At 46.4% G+C, this 22,557-nt stretch overlaps 1 protein-coding gene across 3 annotated transcripts in view; it reads left to right on the top strand.

Annotated features, from left to right (window-relative positions):
• LOC306934066 (glutaminase kidney isoform, mitochondrial) overlaps positions 1–19,618 on the top strand; it is a 63,315-nt gene extending 43,697 nt beyond the window's left edge. For all 3 annotated transcript variants that reach the window (XM_079516523.1, XM_079516522.1, XM_079516524.1), the window contains exons 13-18: positions 3,440–3,571; positions 8,704–8,796; positions 12,084–12,145; positions 13,803–13,879; positions 15,618–15,681; positions 16,922–19,618. In XM_079516523.1, coding sequence (XP_079372649.1) covers positions 3,440–3,571; positions 8,704–8,796; positions 12,084–12,145; positions 13,803–13,879; positions 15,618–15,681; positions 16,922–17,072 — 579 coding nt within the window. In that variant the 3' untranslated portion in view covers positions 17,073–19,618. The remainder of the gene's footprint in view (positions 1–3,439; positions 3,572–8,703; positions 8,797–12,083; positions 12,146–13,802; positions 13,880–15,617; positions 15,682–16,921) is intronic.
• Positions 19,619–22,557: the final 2,939 nt, after the last annotated feature.

Genomic DNA, 22,557 nt, shown 5'->3' with positions numbered 1-22,557 from the left:
CCCCTACACACTACCCCCTAGCCCCTACCCACTACACACTACCCACTACCCCCTAATGTACGACTTCTCTGGGCAGTTCGCCTTCCATGTGAGTTACACACTACCCTCTAGTCCCTACCCCCTACACACTACCCCCTAGCCCCTACCCACTACACACTAGCCCCTACCCACTACCCCCTACACACTACCCTAAACCCTTTACCCTCTACCCACTACCCCCTACCCACTACCCCCTACACACTACCCCCTACACACTACCCCCTAGCCCCTACCCACTACACACTAGCCCCTACCCACTACCCCCTACACACTACCCTAAACCCTTTACCCTCTACCCACTACCCCCTACCCCCTACACACTACCCCCTACACACTACCCCCTAGCCCCTACCCACTACACACTAGCCCCTACCCACTACCCCCTACACACTACCCTAAACCCTAAACCCTTTACCCTCTACCCACTACCCCCTACCCACTACCCACTACCCCCTACACACTACCCCCTAGCCCCTACCCACTACACACTACCCCCTAGCCCCTACCCACTACCCTCTAGCCCCTAGTCCCTACACACTACCCTCTAGCCCCTAGTCCCTACACACTACCCTCTAGCCCCTACCCACTACCCTCTAGCCCCTAGTCCCTACACACTACCCTCTAGCCCCTACCCACTACCCTATAGCCCCTAGTCCCTACACACTACCCTCTAGCCCCTACCCACTACCCCCTACACACTACCCCCTAGCCCCTACCCACTACACACTACCCACTACCCCCTAATGTACGACTTCTCTGGGCAGTTCGCCTTCCATGTGAGTTACACACTACCCTCTAGTCCCTACCCCCTACACACTACCCCCTAGCCCCTACCCACTACACACTAGCCCCTACCCACTACCCCCTACACACTACCCTAAACCCTTTACCCTCTACCCACTACCCCCTACCCACTACCCCTACACACTACCCCCTACACACTACCCCCTACCCACTACACACTAGCCCCTACCCACTACCCCCTACACACTACCCTAAACCCTAAACCCTTTACCCTCTACCCACTACCCCCTACCCACTACCCCCTACCCACTACCCCCTACACACTACCCCTAGCCCCTACCCACTACACACTACCCCCTAGCCCCTACCCACTACCCTCTAGCCCCTAGTCCCTACACACTACCCTCTAGCCCCTAGTCCCTACACACTACCCTCTAGCCCCTAGTCCCTACACACTACCCCCTACCCCCTAGTCCCTACACACTACCCCCTACACACTACCCCCTACACACTACCCTAAACCCTTTACCCTCTACCCACTACTGTCTAGTCCCTACCACGGGCCACTACCCCCTAGTCCCTACCCTTATGAGAAATCAAACAAACCAGTCTTGATCACATGACTATGGAGAGCATGTGTACCGATTTGCGTGAAATTTGGATAAAATCTGAAGGAGTAATATTAGAAAATGTGTTTTACATTTGTCGGCCTCCTGGTGGCGCTATAAAGAGCAGATGTAAAAAATTCCAGGCAAAGGTTTTTCCTTGGCCTCTAGGGAGTTGGCATACAAAGTTATCCACAGATCCGTGCAGTTAAAGGTAAAAACACTTTTCGGCCAGTTATAGCGCCACCATGAGGCTGAGTTGAAAATGTTCACGTTGCATTTCTTCCTCTGCCTAGTGGGAATGTGCGTGCACAATTTCACGGAAATCACACGATGTGTTCATGATATGCAGCATTTTGTTTGAAACTGAGCACTCCTGCAAACTTTGGAAGCCAATCTTAGCCAATCAGGATGGAGTCTGAGAAATCTGAATGACCCGTTTCGTTGAATGGCTCTAGAGAGACCGTGTACCAATTTGCGTGATGTTTGGACAAAATCTGTAGGTATACTGTCCAAAAACTTGTTTTGCACAAAGCGGCCTCCTGGTGGCGCTATAACAGGCCGTTCTGGAAAGTTTGGGGCATAGGTTCATCGTTGGCATCCAGGGAGTGTGTGTGCAAAATTTGGCGTCGACCGGGTTAACGGTGCCGGAGATTAGCTGTTCGCGGACGGACGGACGGACGGACGGACACACGGACACACGGACACACGGACACGCGGACGGACAGAGTGCAAAACATACTCTCTCCCCATGCCTTCGGCCTGGTGGAGACAATTAAGTGATTACCCGTCGTTGTCCACTGAAGAAACAAAAGTCGCTGCCAGTTTTGTGTTTGTGGTCTCCACAACACACACAGCTGTGCGTTCTGACGAGATTGTTTTAGTTACTTGTAATCCATTCTTCTGCCCTTTATATCAGTGAACACATGTAGCTATGTGTGGTTTAGCACTGTGTTTAAATCTTTGTAACATTACCGTTGAATGCTGCTGCCTGATGATCAATACTGAATGAATAACATTGCGCGTCGCAGTGAAATCCGTCTTTTATATAATTTGATCAATCCATGACATTGTTGTTGTTAGAAGAACAGCTCAAATATTGAATGTGATGACATAGTGTAGTACAAATCCTGGTGTGATCTTCTTAAAAGTGGAAAGGATCATAACAAACTCTTTCACATCAGTGCACGGCTGATTCAAGCCATGCATTTAGGGGTAAAAAGGTACCTTTGTATATTAATAATAATGTAATGTAAACATACGGCATTTTTAAATTTAGCAATTAAAAGCATGGGTCTAAAACTACAAGTAACTTCATGGAATAAATTATAGCCTACTTGCAGTGTTGGCTGCAAGTAGTTTTACTCCACATGTATTTATTTGAAAACTCAGTTAGCCTACTAGTTACTTTTTAGATTGTATTATTACAAAACATACACTAAACAACGTCAGTCCTATATTTCTATATTGCAATATTGATACTTTAACTTAAGTAAAACAACATGTACTTTCCCACACTGCCTACTAAGTGTCCACTCAACTCATCTGTGCACTGTGTCACTGACAGCTAACCTAGTGGGGGAGTGGTTAGTGTGTGGGGGAGTGATTATGCAAGCCATTAGGGGTGGAGACAAGTATCTATTGTCACACCCATTCCTGGGGCCCAGAGGTGCTAAAATCTTTGGAATCTTTGCAGGGGAAATTCTCTACTTTGGGGTTTCCGGTTCAACAACTTTCAGATGGTCATATCCAATTTCAATGAACAATACATCATATGAAAGCTTACATTATGTAGTTTCATAATATGTAAAAAACTGAAAAATGACCTTGTTTATCAAACCACTGGACTCGGTCACATATATTAAAGTCTAACTCGTGTGTGTGTGTGTGTGTGTGTGTGTGTGTGTGTGTGTGTGTGTGTGTGTGTGTGTGTGTGTGTGTGTGTGTGTGTGTGTGTGTGTGTGTGTGTGTGTGTGTGTGTGTGTGTGTGTGTGTGTGGTATTACTGTGTGTAAATGTGTGTGTGTATTAATTAGTGTTAATTAATTACAGGTGGGTCTACCTGCTAAGTCGGGCGTGGCAGGAGGAATCCTATTGGTGGTTCCTAACGTGATGGGCATCATGTGTTGGAGCCCCCCGCTGGACAAACTGGGGAACAGCGTGAGAGGAATCCACTTCTGTACGGTAAATATATTTAATATTATCATAACTACGTGACCACCAGGAATAGTCTGGTGACCACAGGAGAGACGGGTGACCACCGGAGAGACAGATATAGTCTGGTGACCACAGGAGAGACGGGTGACCACCGGAGAGACGGGTGACAACCAGGAATGTAGACGGTAGCAGTATGGGTTAGCGCCCCAGCCTGTGTCCTCCGTGAGGAGGTCAGCAGTATGGGTTAGCGCCCCAGCCTGTGTCCTCCGTGAGGAGGTGAGCAGTATGTGTTAGCGCCCCAGCCTGTGTCCTCCGTGAGGAGGTGAGCAGTATGGGTTAGCGCCCCAGCCTGTGTCCTCCGTGAGGAGGTGAGCAGTATGGGTTAGCGCCCCAGCCTGTGTCCTCCGTGAGGAGGTGAGCAGTATGGGTTAGCGTCCCAGCCTGTGTCCTCCGTGAGGAGGTGAGCAGTATGGGTTAGCGCCCCAGCCTGTGTCCTCCGTGAGGAGGGGAGCAGTATGGGTTAGCGCCCCAGCCTGTGTCCTCTGAGGAGGTGAGCAGTATGGGTTAGCGCCCCAGCCTGTGTCCTCCATGAGGAGGGGAGCAGTATGGGTTAGCGCCCCAGCCTGTGTCCTCCGTGAGGAGGGGAGCAGTATGTGTTAGCGCCCCAGCCTGTGTCCTCCGTGAGGAGGTGAGCAGTATGTGTTAGCGCCCCAGCCTGTGTCCTCCGTGAGGAGGTGAGCAGTATGTGTTAGCGCCCCAGCCTGTGTCCTCCGTGAGGAGGTGAGCAGTATGGGTTAGCGCCCCAGCCTGTGTCCTCCGTGAGGAGGGGAGCAGTATGGGTTAGCGCCCCAGCCTGTGTCCTCCGTGAGGAGGTGAGCAGTATGGGTTAGCGCCCCAGCCTGTGTCCTCCGTGAGGAGGTGAGCAGTATGGGTTAGCGCCCCAGCCTGTGTCCTCCGTGAGGAGGTGAGCAGTATGGGTTAGCGCCCCAGCCTGTGTCCTCCGTGAGGAGGTGAGCAGTATGGGTTAGCGCCCCAGCCTGTGTCCTCCGTGAGGAGGGGAGCAGTATGGGTTAGCACCCCAGCCTGTGTCCTCCGTGAGGAGGAAGCCCAACAAACCCTCGGTGAGGCCTTTAGGAGGGCCATTATAATCCACCACTCCTGAATGGAGTGTCTGGTGCTGGGAGTCTGGTGCAACGCACAGGTCCTGGGCCTGGTGAGAGCAGGAGTGGACCTGGTGAGACGTAGGAGCGGCCCGGACAGGAGTCAACCCACAGAGCCAGAATCTGGTTCTCCCAGTCCCGGCAGAGTAGTTCCGGAGCAACGGATTGTGTGGCCCTGGTCTTTCCCTAGTGGGTCTGATCGAGGGTACTACAGAGAGAGAGCATTTAAGAAAGTGAGCGACAAAACATTCAAACATTATGTTATAATTTAGCTATTGAAAAATAGCAGATCTACAAGCTCATAGCTACGCTACGGGCTTGGGGGGGGGGGGGGTCCCTGGAACAACATATTTTCAGATGGGGGTCGGAGGCCAATTACATATAATCTTGGGGGTCCTTGACATGAAATAGTTTGAGAACCACTGATATAGAAACATGAGGTTTTAACCCTGTGAGAACCACTGATATAGAAACATGAGGTTTTAACCCTGTGAGAACCACTGATATAGAAACACGAGGTTTTAACCCTGTGAGAACCACTGATATAGAAACATGAGGTTTTAACCCTGTGAGAACCACTGATATAGAGACATGATGTTTTAACCCTGTGAGAACCACTGATATAGAAACACGAGGTTTTAACCCTGTGAGAACCACTGATATAGAAACATGAGGTTTTAACCCTGTGAGAACCACTGATATAGAGACATGAGGTTTTAACCCTGTGAGAACCACTGATATAGAAACATGATGTTTTAACCCTGTGAGAACCACTGATACAGAAACATGAGGTTTAACCCTGTGAGAACCACTGATATAGAAACATGAGGTTTAACCCTGTGAGAACCACTGATATAGAAACACGAGGTTTTAACCCTGTGAGAACCACTGATATAGAGACATGAGGTTTTAACCCTGTGAGAACTACTGATATAGAGACATGATGTTTTAACCCTGTGAGAACCACTGATATAGAAACACGAGGTTTTAACCCTGTGAGAACCACTGACATAGAAACATGAGGTTTAACCCTGTGAGAACCACTGATATAGAAACACGAGGTTTTAACCCTGTGAGAACCACTGATATAGAGACATGAGGTTTTAACCCTGTGAGAACCACTGACATAGAAACACAAGGTTTTAACCCTGTGAGAACCGCTGATACAGAAGCTGATACAGAAGCCAACCTCATTGAACAAAATTATTGTCATGACATGGAATGATTAATAATGAAATTAAGTTACACAATTAGGCTTTTATTCACACAATGTGATGAAATCATGAACAGACTACTGTTGCAAATAAATCAAATATCAGAGATAACCAAGAGGGCAATGCTACTGAAATGATCACAGTCTCATGAACTGGTACAAATAATAACATACCTATAAATTAGTTTTGGAAACAAACATATGTTTCCTACTTAATGGCCCCTAATGGCCCTGGGTTCAGGCTCTCTGGACATAATGATAAGGCTCTCTGGATATAATAATGATAGGATCTTTGCACAAAACATGCTGTTTTCTCATGACGATGTTGTTTACGAACGCGAGCCGATATACAACTGCTCAACACGTCGTGGATGCATGCTGCAGCTGTGCGTGTGGACCTTTCCTGGCAGCAGGAAGAACAAACAGCTCAGTAGAACAAACAGCTCAGTAGAACAAACAGCTCAGTAGAACAAACAGCTCAGTAGAACAAACAGCTCAGTAAAACAAACAGCTCAGTAGAACAAACAGCTCAGTAGAACAAACAGCTCAGTAGAACAAACAGCTCAGTAGAACAAACAGCTCAGTAGAACAAACAGCTCAGTAGAACAAACAGCTCAGTAAAACAAACAGCTCAGTAGAACAAACAGCTCAGTAGCAGGAAGAACAAACAGCTCAGTAGAACAAACAGCTCAGTAGAACAAACAGCTCAGTAGAACAAACAGCTCAGTAGCACCTGATCGCATCGTGTGGTTAGAAACGCTAGAAATTACTTTTCCACTGAAAGCAGAAAAAAAAGATTGTATTGGTATGACTGTTACAACCCAATATGTCTAGGGGTAATTAAGTGTAACATTTAATGGATCGACAGGAAACCAGCTTCAAAATTCGAATATTTATTTATATAAAGATGAATTAAATAATGAAATGGATGCTTTACAGAATAGAAACTCAAAAGAAAAGACCTAGCAAACAGACACAAATTAACACTACAACTAAAGAGGAACGAGTCCTTTCCGAAGGGACAAACTAAATATCAAACAGTATGGCAAAAGTCCACAGTCAGTGTGGCGGCTGGGAGAGAGAGGATTCCGGCCTGTCTCCCCACCACCTTCCAGGAACAGACTGACTGATATAGCATAGGTGAGTAGGGAGAGCCATGATCAGGAGCACTCCCACTCTAGACCGACAGCCAGTCAGGGCCGATCACTCCCTGACAGACACTCCCACTCTAGACCGACAGCCAGTCAGGGACGATCACTCCCCGACAGACACTCCCACTCTAGACCGACAGCCAGTCAGGGCCGATCACTCCCCGACAGACGGGCCAGCTTCTCTAGGTGTCAATCATCACTCAGTCCACCTGCGGAGGATTAGGGAAAACACAGGCAACCACTCCCCCCACCCTGGTACTGTGTAGCCGATAACAACCACTCCCCCCACCCTGGTACTGTGTAGCCGATAACAACCACTCCCCCCACCCTGGTACTGTGTAGCCGATAACAACCACTCCCCCCACCCTGGTACTGTGTAGCCGATAACAACCACTCCCCCCACCCTGGTACTGTGTAGCCGATAACAACCACTCCCCCCACCCTGGTACTGTGTAGCCGATAACAACCACTCCCCCCACCCTGGTACTGTGTAGCCGATAACAACCACTCCCCCCACCCTGGTACTGTGTAGCCGATAACAACCACTCCCCCCACCCTGGTACTGTGTAGCCGATAACAACCACTCCCCCCACCCTGGTACTGTGTAGCCGATAACAACCACTCCCCCCACCATGGTACTGTGTAGCCGATAACAACCACTCCCCCCACCCTGGTACTGTGTAGCCGATAACAACCACTCCCCCCACCCTGGTACTGTGTAGCCGATAACAACCACTCCCCCCACCCTGGTACTGTGTAGCCGATAACAACCACTCCCCCCACCCTGGTACTGTGTAGCCGATAACAACCACTCCCCCCACCCTGGTACTGTGTAGCCGATAACAACCACTCCCCCCACCCTGGTACTGTGTAGCCGATAACAACCACTCCCCCCACCATGGTACTGTGTAGCCGATAAGAACCACTCCCCCCACCCTGGTACTGTGTAGCCGATAACAACCACTCCCCCCACCCTGGTACTGTGTAGCCGATAACAACCACTCCCCCCACCCTGGTACTGTGTAGCCGATAAGAACCACTCCCCCCACCCTGGTACTGTGTAGCCGATAACAACCACTCCCCCCACCCTGGTACTGTGTAGCCGATAACAACCACTCCCCCCACCCTGGTACTGTGTAGCCGATAACAACCACTCCCCCCACCATGGTACTGTGTAGCCGATAAGAACCACTCCCCCCACCCTGGTACTGTGTAGCCGATAACAATGTGAGAACTCTACAGTAAATATAAATATGCCCATACAAAGGCTATTCATATCTCACAACAATAACACTCATATATGATCCCCGATCATCACAATGACCATGACGGGAGGACGGGCCGCAGAGACATGTTGCATGGGCCGCATGCGGGCCGCGGGCCGCGGGTTGAGTAGCGCTGAACTAGACAGTCAACGTGGGAGTCTGTCAACTGTTAATAACTGTCAACTGTTGATAAAGTGTAAATGTGTATACAGTATGTAGAGTTAATACAGTGTAATTATGTATCTTTCAGGACCTGTATATGTATAATAAAGTGTAATTATGTATCTTTCAGGACCTGGATAATAATAAAGTGTAATTATGTATCTTTCAGGACCTGGTTAATAATAAAGTGTAATTATGTATCTTTCAGGACCTGGTGGAGCTGTTTAACTTCCACAACTACGACAACCTGAGACACTTTGCCAAGAAACACGACCCCCGACGAGAGGGGGGCGACCAGCGGGTAAGGTACCCCCCAAATATACCCCCAAATACCCCCCACATATACCCCCAAATACCCCCCAAATACCCCCCAAATATACCCCCCAAATATACCCCCCAAATACCCCCCAAATACCCCCCAAATACCCCCAAATACCCCCCAAATACCCCCCAAATACCCCTCAAATAATCCCAAATGCCCCCAAATACCCCCAAATACCCCCCTATAACCTCTATCTGTAGAAACACGTCCCGCGACGAGAGGGGGGGGGACCAGCGGGTAAGATACCCCCCAGAAATGCTACATTCGTGGTCTGGAGAGGACTGTTGTTTTACAGACGGGTAAAAGGGCAGTTGTTTTACAGACGGGTGAAAGGGCAGTTGTTTTGCAGACGGGTAAAAGGGCAGTTGTTTTAAAGACGGGTAAAAGGGCAGTTTTTTTTACAGACGGGTGAAAGGGCAGTTGTTTTACAGACGGGTAAAAGGGCAGTTGTTTTACAGACGGGTAAAAGGGGGCAGTTGTTTTACAGACGGGTAAAAGGGGGCAGTTGTTTTACAGACGGGTGAAAGGGCAGTTGTTTTACAGACGGGTGAAAGGGCAGTTGTTTTACAGACGGGTGAAAGGGCAGTTGTTTTACAGATGGGTGAAAGGGCAGTTGTTTTACAGACTGGTAAAAGGGCAGTTGTTTTACAGACGGGTAAAAGGGGGCAGTTGTTTTACAGACGGGTGAAAGGGCAGTTGTTTTACAGACTGGTAAAAGGGCAGTTGTTTTACAGACGGGTAAAAGGGCAGTTGTTTTACAGATGGGTAAAAGGGCAATTCGAGTCTACCGATGTATTAGGTGAGGATGTGACCTAAGACATCATGGTGTCTGATGGTCTGGGTATCTAAGACCTCATGGTGTCTGATGGGTATCTAAGACCAGACCATCAGACACCATGAGGTCTTAGATACCCAGACCATCAGACACCATGAGGTCTTAGATACCCAGACCATCAGACACCATGAGGTCTTAGATACCCAGACCATCAGACACCATGAGGTCTTAGATACCCAGACCATCAGACACCATGAGGTCTTAGATACCCAGACCATCAGACACCATGAGGTCTTAGATACCCAGACCATCAGACACCATGATGTCTTAGGTCACATTCTCACCTAATACTTCGGTAGACTCGAATGCGAATGGGCGGAGAATTTGGATTCTTGCATATTTAATTTGCTGCGGTTTGCCTTCACACTGTCATCCGCAGCAATTGGAAACGCAGCAGGGGAGACCTGTATCAATGTGTTCCATTCATAAACTATAGCCTACACAGTGAAATCTATGGTGATCAAAATGTCAAATTATACTCATAACGTGCATGTGTCGTGCCGTCTGGGACTGGACCCACCCCACCCCACAGCGCTGAGCGCACTGATATAACAGACAGCAGCGCAAAATGTTTACAAGTTTATCAAGATGAAAGTCCCCAGTCCCCACACAGTGACGGCACTCCATGTTTACGGCACGCACAGACAGACGGACAGAATATTCTGTAGTGTAGGCTATAATACACTGCAGTGTTTTTATGTGTTTCCTTAAGCAATTGATTAATGTAGGCTACTCGTCCTAATTTCGATCAGGGCTTCAGTCTCCTCATTCGACCACGTCTATCCACGGTAACGGGACATCTTTGCGCTGCGTAAAATATGCCTTCTCCGTCTCCAACTGTGTTCAGCTCCTCACCCGCCACATTGTTTGCTTCATTTCCTTTATTTACTGCGGATTACATTCACACCTGCACCGAATCGTAATCAAGTGCGATTGGAAGCGAAGCGCCTGTTTTTGCTCGGAGTAGAATGCGGTTCTTTGATACGCATTAGGATTCGAATGAGCCTTCACACCTGCCAAACGAAGTGCACTTTCTGACAATGGGCAGCAGGATTCGTTTTAATCGCAGCAAAGCTTTCTGGTGTGAATGTCACCTTAGATACCCAGACCATCAGACACCATGAGGTCTTAGATACCCAGACCATCAGACACCATGAGGTCTTAGATACCCAGACCATCAGACACCATGAGGTCTTAGATACCCAGACCATCAGACACCATGAGGTCTTAGATACCCAGACCATCAGACACCATGAGGTCTTAGATACCCAGACCATCAGACACCATGAGGTCTTAGATACCCAGACCATCAGACACCATGAGGTCTTAGATACCCAGACCATCAGACACCATGAGGTCTTAGATACCCAGACCATCAGACACCATGAGGTCTTAGATACCCAGACCATCAGACACCATGAGGTCTTAGATACCCAGACCATCAGACACCATGAGGTCTTAGATACCCAGACCATCAGACACCATGAGGTCTTAGATACCCAGACCATCAGACACCATGAGGTCTTAGATACCCAGACCATCAGACACCATGAGGATTGAAGATACCGTATTTTGTGTACAACTGTTAAAAAAAAAAAGAAATAAAATAAATAAAGCACGCTGGCTGGGCCAGGCTAATGAGTAGTTTACTAGTTAACTACAAACACATGTTACTATTAGACTAGATAAGTTAACACCCTGAGCGCCAAGGACGGCGTTCTCCGTTCAATCGATTAGTAACGCCCATCGCTCAAAAGGACGGAGATTTATTGATATCAAAACACATCGCATCACTCCACAGGCTGGGAGCGTCTGTTGCGCAACACTCAATGTTATTTTCCGGTTGGGACGTCATCCAAAATGTTCCCCCCCATTTTAGCCGACGAGATCGAAAATCTTAAAACGTGAATAACTCTTGATCTAAATCATTCCGTCCAATTCTAAGCAAAGATCCTGTGTTAGACGGCACACCGCGGTCCCGTCGCTAGTCACGTTAGAATTAATCATACCTCCCGTTGTTGTCGATCGCCTCTAGAGTGTTTTGGCTACATCTAGCTGCTACAGCTACATCCGGGATAACATCCGGTCCGTCGGTAAAAGTGCTCCGCTGCTATAAATCGCTGGACGCTCTGATTTAATGGATTAAATAACCCCGGACGTTCGGGGTGTTAACTACACACACATGATACTGTCAGATTAGCATCAAGACCTAGCGTAGCTCAGAGTAGCGGAGCTCAGAGGGGAATGCAGTTGGAACGCTTGTTACATTCATACAGTTGTATTGTGTTACATACTGTATGTACAACATAATGTAACATACATACAGTTACATTCAGCCCAATAACATAACCAACCCAATAACCCAAGAACAGTCTGTGTTTATCTGTCTGTGTTTCTCTGTCTGTGTTTCTCTGTCTGTGTTTCTCTGCAGGTGAAGTCTGTGATCAACCTGCTGTTTGCTGCTTATACTGGGGACGTGTCGGCTCTGAGGAGGTGAGGAAAGAGTTCATTTATACTTATAAATCATTTATATTTACTCTTCTCCCTTCTCTAAAACACCCTGGACAACGCTCCACACGTCCTAGACTCTTCTCCCTTCCATACGACACCCTGGATGCTCCACACATCCCAGACTCTTCTGCCTTCCCTAAAAACCACTGGACAACGCTCCACACGTCCTAGTCTCATCTCCCTTCACTAAAACACCCTGGACAACGCTCCACACGTCCTAGACTCATCTCCCTTCTCTGAAACACCCGGGGCAACGCTCCACACGTCCCAGACTCTTCTCCCTTCTCTAAAACACCCTGGACAACGCTCCACGCGTCCCAGACTCTTCTCCCTTCTCTAAAACACCCTGGACAACGCTCCACACGTCCCAGACTCTTCTCCCTTCTCTAAAACACCCTGGACAACGCTCCACACGTCCCAGACTCTTCTCCCTTCTCTAAAACACCCTGGACAACGCTCCACACGTCCCAGACTCTTCTCCCTTCTCTAAAACACCCTGGACAACGCTCCACGCGTCCCAGACTCTTCTCCCTTCTCTAAAACACCCTGGACAACGCTCCACGCGTCCCAGACTCTTCTCCCTTCTCTAAAACACCCTGGACAACGCTCCACACGTCCCAGACTCTTCTCCCTTCTCTAAAACACCCTGGACAACGCTCCACACGTCCCAGACTTTCTCCCTTCTCTAAAACACCTTGGACAACACTCCACACGTCCCAGACTCTTCTCCCTTCTCTAAAACACCCTGGACAACGCTCCACACGTCCCAGACTCTTCTCCCTTCTCTAAAACACCCTGGACAACGCTCCACACGTCCCAGACTCCTCTCCCTTCTCTAAAACACCCCGGACAACGCTCCACACGTCCCAGACTCTTCTCCCTTCTCTAAAACACCCTGGACAACGCTCCACACGTCTCAGACTCTTCTCCCTTCCTTAAAACACCCTGGACAGCGCTCCACACGTCCCAGACTCATCTCCCTTCTCTAAAACACCCTGGACAACGCTCCACACGTCCCAGACTCTTCTCCCTTCTCTAAAACACCGTGGACAACGCTCCACACGTCCCAGACTCTTCTCCCTTCTCTAAAACACCCTGGACAACGCTCCACACGTCCCAGACTCTTCTCCCTTCTCTAAAACACCCTGGACAACACTCCACACGTCCCAGACTCTTCTCCCTTCTCTAAAACACCCTGGACAACGCTCCACACGTCCCAGACTCTTCTCCCTTCTCTAAAACACCCTGGACAATGCTCCACACGTCCCAGACTCTTCTCCCTTCTCTAAAACACCCTGGACAACGCTCCACACGTCCCACACTCTATGTTGTTTAGACAGATGTTAGGTTCATTGTGCAGATTTAATTCAGCAACTTGTCTAATCAACTGTGTGTGTGTGTGTGTGTGTGTGTGTGTGTGTGTGTGTGTGTGTGTGTGTGTGTGTGTGTGTGTGTGTGTGTGTGTGTGCGTGTGCGTGTGTGTGTGTGTGTGCGCGTGCTTGTGCGTGCGTGCGTGCGTGCGTGTGTGTGCGTGGTGTGTGTGCGCACGTGGCATGTGTGAGTGTGTGCGTGGCGTGCGTGCGTGCGTGCGTGCGTGCGTGTGTGTGTGTGTGTGCGTGGCGTGTGTGCGTGCACGCAGGTTCGCGTTGTCCTCCATGGATATGGAACAGAGGGATTATGACTCCAGAACAGCTCTTCATGTAGCAGCAGCAGAAGGTTTATTATTATTATTATTAAGGGACCAAGAAGTCACGAAGTGACTTTGGTCACTTATTGTTTTTGTGTTTTTTTTTCTTCTTCTTCTCCTTCTCCTTCTGGCAAAAATAGCTGTTCTGGCTGAACCGTGCAGTCGGTTTTCGCGAAACTTGTCAACATGGTAGAGGGCCATGCCAAACGGTGACTATGCGAAGCCCATGACGATTGGCCAAATGGTGGCGCTATAGCGCTCAATTGAAAATGCAAACTTTTAACGTACATATCTCATGAACCGTTTGACCGTTGGCAATGACACTTTGATACACATATGTGTCTCCTCATGCCGAACAACTTTCGACTTTTGACCTCTGACCTTTAGATCACCCGCCATTTTGAATTATATGAAAAACAGTTCAAATGTATCTCCTCCAAGGTTCTTTGATCAAAATGCACAAAAACGTCTACACGTGAACTTTGGACCTATACGGACAAATAATCGTAGTACATTTCTTTTAAGTCAAAAAAAGAAGTTTTCATGAGCCAATGAAAATTGCTGGTTTGTGAAAATTCTTCTTTTGTCCCTAATACATACATGCAGTGTCATATGCTTTTGCAACTGTACAGTATGGTAGAGGGTCATGCCAAATAGCACTGAAAGCAGTCTTACTCCAATAGGTCAAAGGGGGGCGATATGGCAATTTTTTGAAAATGAAACATTTGAACAGTCATAACTCATGCCTCGTTTGGCAAGAATTCATGGCACTTGTTCCACATGTTCCTTGACTCATCGGGAACACATCTGTCACTTTGACAAGTAAGGTCCACCCTCAGATTCACCGCTATTTTGAGCAGTTTGAAGAATGCTTATACCTGATTTTCTGCCTGTTTTTTTTTTTTGCGTTTTTTTTGCAATTTGCGTGAAACGTTCTACACACAATGTATGGACCATTATCTGAAATTCCAGTTGAAGATAACTTTGTACGTGAAAACATGAACAGCGAACACACTGTAGTAATGGATAATGACATGCCCAAAACGAGGACACACATGATTGTTATCAAACACATTTTCCTGTTTACATTGTAGTCACTGACTGTCTCCGTGTAGCTCAGTCAGTAGAGCTCTCACCTTTGAACCACAAGGTTGTTGGTTCAATTATTATTATTATTATTATTATTATTATTATTATTATTATTATTATTATTGTTCTTATTATAAAATATATAATATTATATATGTATTATTATAATATAAGGAGGAAGAATGTGTTCAAAAAAGAGTGCAGTGATTATTAAAATGTCGTTTTCATGTGGACACGCCCACCAGTTCATTAACTCCTTGAACGCCAGAGGGCTACTTAGACCGCTCGGATGGAACGGTCTTTGTATTAGTTCCAAGGCACAGCGAGGCCTGCTATCCAGCTAGCCTGCTATCCTGCTAGCCTGCTAGCCTGCTAGCCTGCTAGTCTGCTAGCCTGCTAGTCTGCTAGCCTGCTAGTCTGCTAGCCTGCTAGTCCGCTAGTCCGCTAGCCTGCTAGCCCGCTAGTCTGCTAGCCTGCTAGCCTGCTATGGAGTGGTCTTTGATTTAGTTCCATGGCCTAGCGAGGGTTAGGGTTAGCTTCCATCACTGTTTTCATCAGTGTGAGGCTGGATTCATGATTTATTCTGCGACGATCATCCCTATTAAACACATTGTAGGTCCTGCAGTTTGTCCTGGACATAAATACATTTCATGTGTGTGTTTGTGTGTGTGTGTGCAGGACATGGAGAGGTGGTGAGGTTCCTGCTAGAGGCATGCAAAGTCAACCCTGTTCCCAAAGACAGGTAAGAGATTACATTATACATTACATTATATTATATTACATTATAGATTATATTACATTATAGATTACATTATAGATTAGATTACATTATAGATTATATTACACGTCGTATTTAATGGTTCCACATACCCCCGGGCGGTTAACAGTTTAAGGGCCCCAGACGGAGTTCTCCGTCCTGGTACTTGATGCCCGAGATGGAGATTGATAAAAACCACGGAGATTAATCGGTCGCATCGCTCTACAGCCTAGGAGCACTTGTTGTGCAATCCTAGATGTTGCATCGAAAATGTTCCCCCCCTGTTTAGCCGACGACAATGAAAATCTTAAAACGTTAATAACTTGCGATCTAAATCATCCCGTCTAATTCTAAAAAAAGATTCTGTGTTAGACGGCCCACCGCGGTCCCGTCGCTAGTCGCGGTAGATTTAATCATACCTCCCGTTGTTGTCGATCACCTCTAGAGTGTTTTGGCTACATTTAGCTGCTCCAGCCACATCCGGGACAACATCCGGTCCGTCGGTAAAAGTGCTCCGTGTTTATAAATCGCTGGGCACATTTTATTAATGGTTTAAATAACCCCGGGCAATTAAGGTGTTAAGTGTTTGTTAATTGGGTGTTCGTTAACACCTTAGAAGCCCAGAACTATTTAATCCATTTCATCCAGGGTGCCCATCATTTGTAGCGCACGGACCACTTTTACCGGCGCACCGGAAGCTGGTGTGCATGTCTGTGTAGCAGCTAACAATAGCCACACCACTCTAGATTCGATCAACAACTACGGGAGGTAATAATAAATCTTTCGCGACTAGTGACTGGACCGCTGAGCGCCGTCTAACACAGGATCTTTTTTCAGAATTAGACGGGATGATTTAGATCGGGAGTTATGATCGTTTTAAGATTTTCGTTTTCGTCAGCTAAACAGGCAGGGGAGATTTTCGATGACGTGTCACTTTTTGACACGTCATCAGATCGGGCAACAAGCGCTCCAAGGCTCTAGAGCGATGCGAATGGTTTTGTTTTCATTAATCTCCGTCTTGTTTATCAATCTCCGTGTTGGGCACTTGACCGTGACCTTGAACTTGGACGGAGAACTCCGGCTTGGACATCCACGGTGTTAATGGGGGGCGTGTCTTACAGGTGTCTGTTAATTGGGTAATTGGGTGTGTATTAATTGGGGGGGCGTGTCTTCCAGGTGTCTGTTAATTGGGTGTGTATTAATTGGGGGGGGGCGTGTCTTCCAGGTGGGGGAACACCCCCATGGACGAGGCGATCCACTTCGGACACCACGAGCTCGTTAAGATCCTCCAGGACTACGACAACCAGCCCCGCCCCCCCAAGAGTTCTGACGAGGCTAAGGAGACGGCGGAGAAGAACCTGGACGGCCTGCTGTAGCCTCCAGGGGGCGATGTTGTTGTTGTTGCTCCCATAGACATATATAAAGGCTAGATGGCTCAAGGCGGAGTCTCTGACGTAGTTCACCCGGCGGCCATCTTGCCTCGGGGCTACAGTACAGTATGTTCAACGGCAGCTCAAACAAAAACAGTCATAACTCCCTCAAATCTTACGGGGTACGACGGATTTACAAACGGGTTGGTTTATTACAAACGTTATCAACGTGTTTATGATTCAGGATTATCTACTTAATTTTGTTTTTTATATGAACGTCGTATAAAAGTATGCGGACGTCTCTGACCTTTATAACAAACCAAACCGTTTGAAAATCGGTTGAAAATTGAGCAAGTTATGGTTATTTAAAAAGTACATGCCCCATAGACACAATGTTATGAGTGGTTATTTAAAAAGTACATGCCCCATAGACACAATGTTATGAGTGGTTATTTAAAAAGTACATGCCCATAGACACAATGTTATGAGTAGTTATTTAAAAAGTACATGCCCATAGACACAATGTTATGAGTGGTTATTTAAAAGTACATGCCCCCATATACACAATGTTATGAGTGGTTATTTAAAAAGTACATGCCCCATAGACACAATGTTATGAGTGGTTATTTAAAAAGTACATGCCCATAGACACAATGTTATGAGTGGTTATTTAAAAGTACATGCCCCATAGACACAATGTTATGAGTGGTTATTTAAAAGTACATGCCCCCATAGACACAATGTTATGCTGCCCCAAGGTAAGATGGCCGCCTCCTAGCAACGTCGCTCTCCATTGGCCAGAGTGCGGGTGAGCCATCTAGCTTTCTTATGTTGCTCCCTCTGTGACTGTAGCCACCAGGGGGAGCTGTTGTTGTTGTTCCCTCTCAGAGACACCCCCCCCCATGCTGTAGGGGGTGCCGTTGTTCCTCCCTGTAATGCTGCAGTCTGTGGACCACCATGCTAAGTTGTTATGCTAACATGCTAAGTTATTATGCTAACATGCTAAATTGTTATGTTAACATGCTAACTGTTTGTTTCCGATAGGTAGACCACCATGCTAACTAAGTTGTCATGCTAACATGCTAACAGTTTATTTCCAATATATAGACCACCATGCTAAGTTATTATGCTAACATGCTAAGTTGTCATGCTAACATGCTAACTGTTTGTTTCCGATAGATAGACCACCATTCTAACTAAGTTGTCATGCTAACAAGCTAAGTTGTCATGTTAACATGCTAAGTTGTTATGCTAACATGCTAACTGTTTGTTTCCTAACCGTAACCGCCAGACGGCTTCACTTCTAGGCTTAACCCTTCATGGGTTTGGAAGGGTTTAGAACCCTAACGTTTAGGGTTTAGAACCCTAACGTTTAGGGTTTAGGGTTTAGAACCCTAACGTTTAGGGTTTAGAACCCTAACGTTTAGGGTTTAGAACCCTAACAGTTAGGGTTTAGGGTTTAGTTTGGGTTTAATTCAGGATTAGGTTACCTCTAGGGTCAACCTGTAGGGTCAACCTCTAGGGTCAACCTCTAGGGTCAACCTTTGGGGTCAACCTGTAGGGTCAACCTCTAGGGTAAACCTTTGGGGTCAACCTGTAGGGTCAACCTCTAGGGTCAACCTGTAGGGTCAACCTCTAGGGTCAACCTGTAGGGTCAACTTCTAGGGTCAACCTGTAGGGTCAACCTGTAGGTTCAACCTCTAGGGTCAACCTGTAGGGTCAACCTCTAGGGTCAACCTGTAGGGTCAACCTTTGGGGTCAATCTCTAGGGTCAACCTTTGTGGTCAACCTTTGGGGTCAACCTCTAGGGTCAACCTTTGGGGTCAACCTCTAGGGTCAACCTCTAGGGTCAACCTTTGGGGTCAACCTGTAGGGTCAACCTCTAGGGTCAACCTTTGGGGTCAACATTTGGGGTCAACCTCGTTCTGCTTCGTTTTGTTGTAGACTGGGATAAATCTCCCAGCATGCTTTGCACTCAGGCTGTAACATTGCTGCTGCTTCATTCATTTTATAGACGTTGTATTTTTGAGATGCTATAAATAGTTGCTGTCAGGAGGAAACCACCTAACTCCATTTTTTGTTTTGCATAAATCAGTGCTATTGAACACCCTTTATGTCTGTGTGTTAAAACAATATTGAACCAATGGAAAGTAGTAGAAAACCTCTTAACTCCATTGGACCCTCAAACTGTCTGCTATAAAGCAGCTAACTCCACCACCCCCCCTCTCAAACTGTCTGCTAAAGCAGCTAACTCCACCACCTCTCCCCCTCTCAAACTGTCTGCTAAAGCAGCTAACTCCACCACCTCTCCCCCTCTCAAACTGTCTGCTATAAAGCAGCTAACTCCACCACCTCTCAAACTGTCTGCTATAAAGCAGCTAACTCCACCACCTCTCCCCCTCTCAAACTGTCTGCTAAAGCAGCTAACTCCACCACCTCTCCCCCTCTCAAACTGTCTGCTATAAAGCAGCTAACTCCACCACCTCTCAAACTGTCTGCTATAAAGCAGCGAACTCCACCACCTCTCCCCCTCTCAAACTGTCTGCTATAAAGCAGCTAACTCCACCACATCTCCCCCTCTCAAACTGTCTGCTATAAAGCAGCTAACTCCATCTCTGATGAGGCAGTATTAATTATATACAGCATTAGTATTGCTTTATTTTCAAAATATGAGGTTTTCTTCATTTCCATTTCCTGAAAAATTAACATTGTGGAGTTAGCTGGTTAGCAGATAATGTAATGTTGCGTTCGCACGTTCAGATGAAACGATGCAGTCTACCATTCATGGTCAATGGAAGCACAGCGACATGAAGATACAAAGATAGTCTACCATTCACGGTCAATGGAAGCACAGCGACATGAAGATACAAAGATACAGTCTACCATTCATGGTCAATGGAAGCCAGCGACGCGGTGATGCGTTTTTGCATGGTTTCACCTGAACGCACCACTATGACGCGGTGATGCGTTTTTGCATGGTTTCACCTGAACGCACCACTATGACGCGGTGATGCGTTTTTGCATGGTTTCACCTGAACGCACCACCAGCTGTAAATTGACTTAAATGATGACATCATGAGCAGCTAGAGATGTTCAATGTATTTTTGGTATATAATGAATATAAACAGTGTTGTTGTGGGATGCACTTAATACACTACAATACCCAGAATACACCACTATGGGACGCACACGCAGGTTGTAGACTACATTACCAGAATCCACCACTATGGGACGCACACGCAGATTATAGACTACATTACCCAGAATACACCACTATGGGACGCACACGCAGGTTATAGACTACATTAGCCAGAATCCACCACTATGGGACGCACACGCAGGCTATAGACATTCCATGTGTTACACTCTCAGAGTCACAGACCCGTAAGGGTCCATTTGGTTCCATGTGTTACACTCTCAGAGTCACAGACCCGTAAGGGTCCATTTGGTTCCATGTGTTACACTCTCAGAGTCACAGACCCGTAAGGGTCCATTTGGTTCCATGTGTTACACTCTCAGAGTCACAGACCCGTAAGGGTCCATTTGGTTCCACGTGTTACACTCTCAGAGTCACAGAACCGTAAGGGTCCATTTGGTTCCATGTGTTACACTCTCAGAGTCACAGACCCGTAAGGGTCCATTTGGTTCCATGTGTTACACTCTCAGAGTCACAGACCCGTAAGGGTCCATTTGGTTCCGTGTGTTACACTCTCAGAGTCACAGACCCGTAAGGGTCCATTTGGTTCCATGTGTTACACTCTCAGAGTTAAGGGTCCATTGGTTCCATGTGTTACACTCTCAGAGTTAAGGGTCCATTTGGTTCCATGTGTTACACTCTCAGAGTTAAGGGTCCATTTGGTTCCATGTGTTACACTCTCAGAGTTCAGGGTCCATTTGGTTAATACTCAGCCCTATGTGGAACTCGTAAAACATAATTATAAAATAATTTAATGTAGTCATATAATTATAATCATATAGTTATAATAGGTGAATGTAATGAATATATTTTACTATATAGTAGTCATGTTAGTAAATATATTTTATAGTAGTCATGTGGTTAGTAAATATATTTTATAGTAGTCATGTTAGTAAATATATTTTATAGTCATGTTAGTAAATATATTTTATAGTCAAGTTATTAGTCCATATATTTGACTGTAAGAGTACGAGTCATCTTTCATGTCCATAATATGCGGTGTGGTGTGTGTATTATATTAATATCATATTAATATAATATAGTTATTGGTGTTTATTATTGTTTTGTTGTCGTAAATAACTCGTTTGAGTTGAATGGGGGAAATGTTGTTCAATATTATATTATATAAACATCTTAGTATAAGTATTCTGAATGGGGGGAATGATGTTCAATATTATATTATATAAACATCTTAGTATAAGTAATCTTTAAATGTTATATTTGACCCAGCCTCCAACGAACCAGCATCCATTAATTCGTTCATTCATTCATCCATTCATTCATTCATTCATTCATTCATTCATTCATCCATTCATTCATTCATTCATTCATTCATCCATTCATTAATTCATCCATTAATTCGTTCATTCATTCATTCATCCATTCCACCCCATTCGACTGGTATCATGTATTGAATCGGCGAAATCATCCGTTATCAGTACGTGTGAATGGTGCCAAAATGTCCATACTGGCATCCTCACTGTTCAGTATGTCATTATCTGCGATTGTAGCATTGTCATTATCACTGATGTCCTGACGGAGGCGCGCCGTGTCTGGTGGCCATGAGCTACGTGAGGCACCACTGATGTCCTGACGGAGGCGCGCCGTGTCTGGTGGCCATGAGCTACGTGAGGCACCGCCGAGCGAGGCACTAGCCGAACGAGTCGCCGTGCCGAGCGTTGCGAAGGCCACCAGACCCGACTCAGCGCCGTCCGAGTTACGTCCTGATAGGCAGAGAATAGCATATATTAGTAGCTCCTAGTTCCATGCACCGACAATAGTTGGAAATTACACGTCCTCCAGGGGGAAACCTTGACCAGGCTATGTGGTGAGGATGCCAGTATGGACATTTTGGCACCATTCAAACGTGCTGATAACGGATGATTTCGCCGTTCCAATGCAGAGATAACGGTCGAATCCGCTGTCCATTCATTCATTCATTCATTCATTCATTCATTTGTGCGTGCGTGCGTTCGTTCGTTCGTTTACATAATCTTGCATTGGAGATTGGCTGACAGTACAATTTATTGTTTCATCATTAGATTGGTACATTGTTCACAATGTCTGGATGGATTCCAGAGTTAATTTGACCAAAGTTTATTTTTTTATTTTTTTAATGAATGAGATGTTGTTAATTTGTTTCTAAGCACATTATGACATCATGTATATCATTATGACATCATGTATAATCATTATGACATCATATATATTGTTATGACATCATGTATATCATTATGACATCATGTATATCGTTTAGTTTGATCCAATCATAAAGTTGTGCCTTCTTTTTGCCCA

This window comes from Electrona antarctica (genome assembly GCF_951216825.1).
Source record: "Electrona antarctica genome assembly, chromosome: 12".
NCBI lineage: Eukaryota > Metazoa > Chordata > Actinopteri > Myctophiformes > Myctophidae > Electrona > Electrona antarctica.
This window is presented reverse-complemented; position numbering and strand designations above follow the sequence as displayed.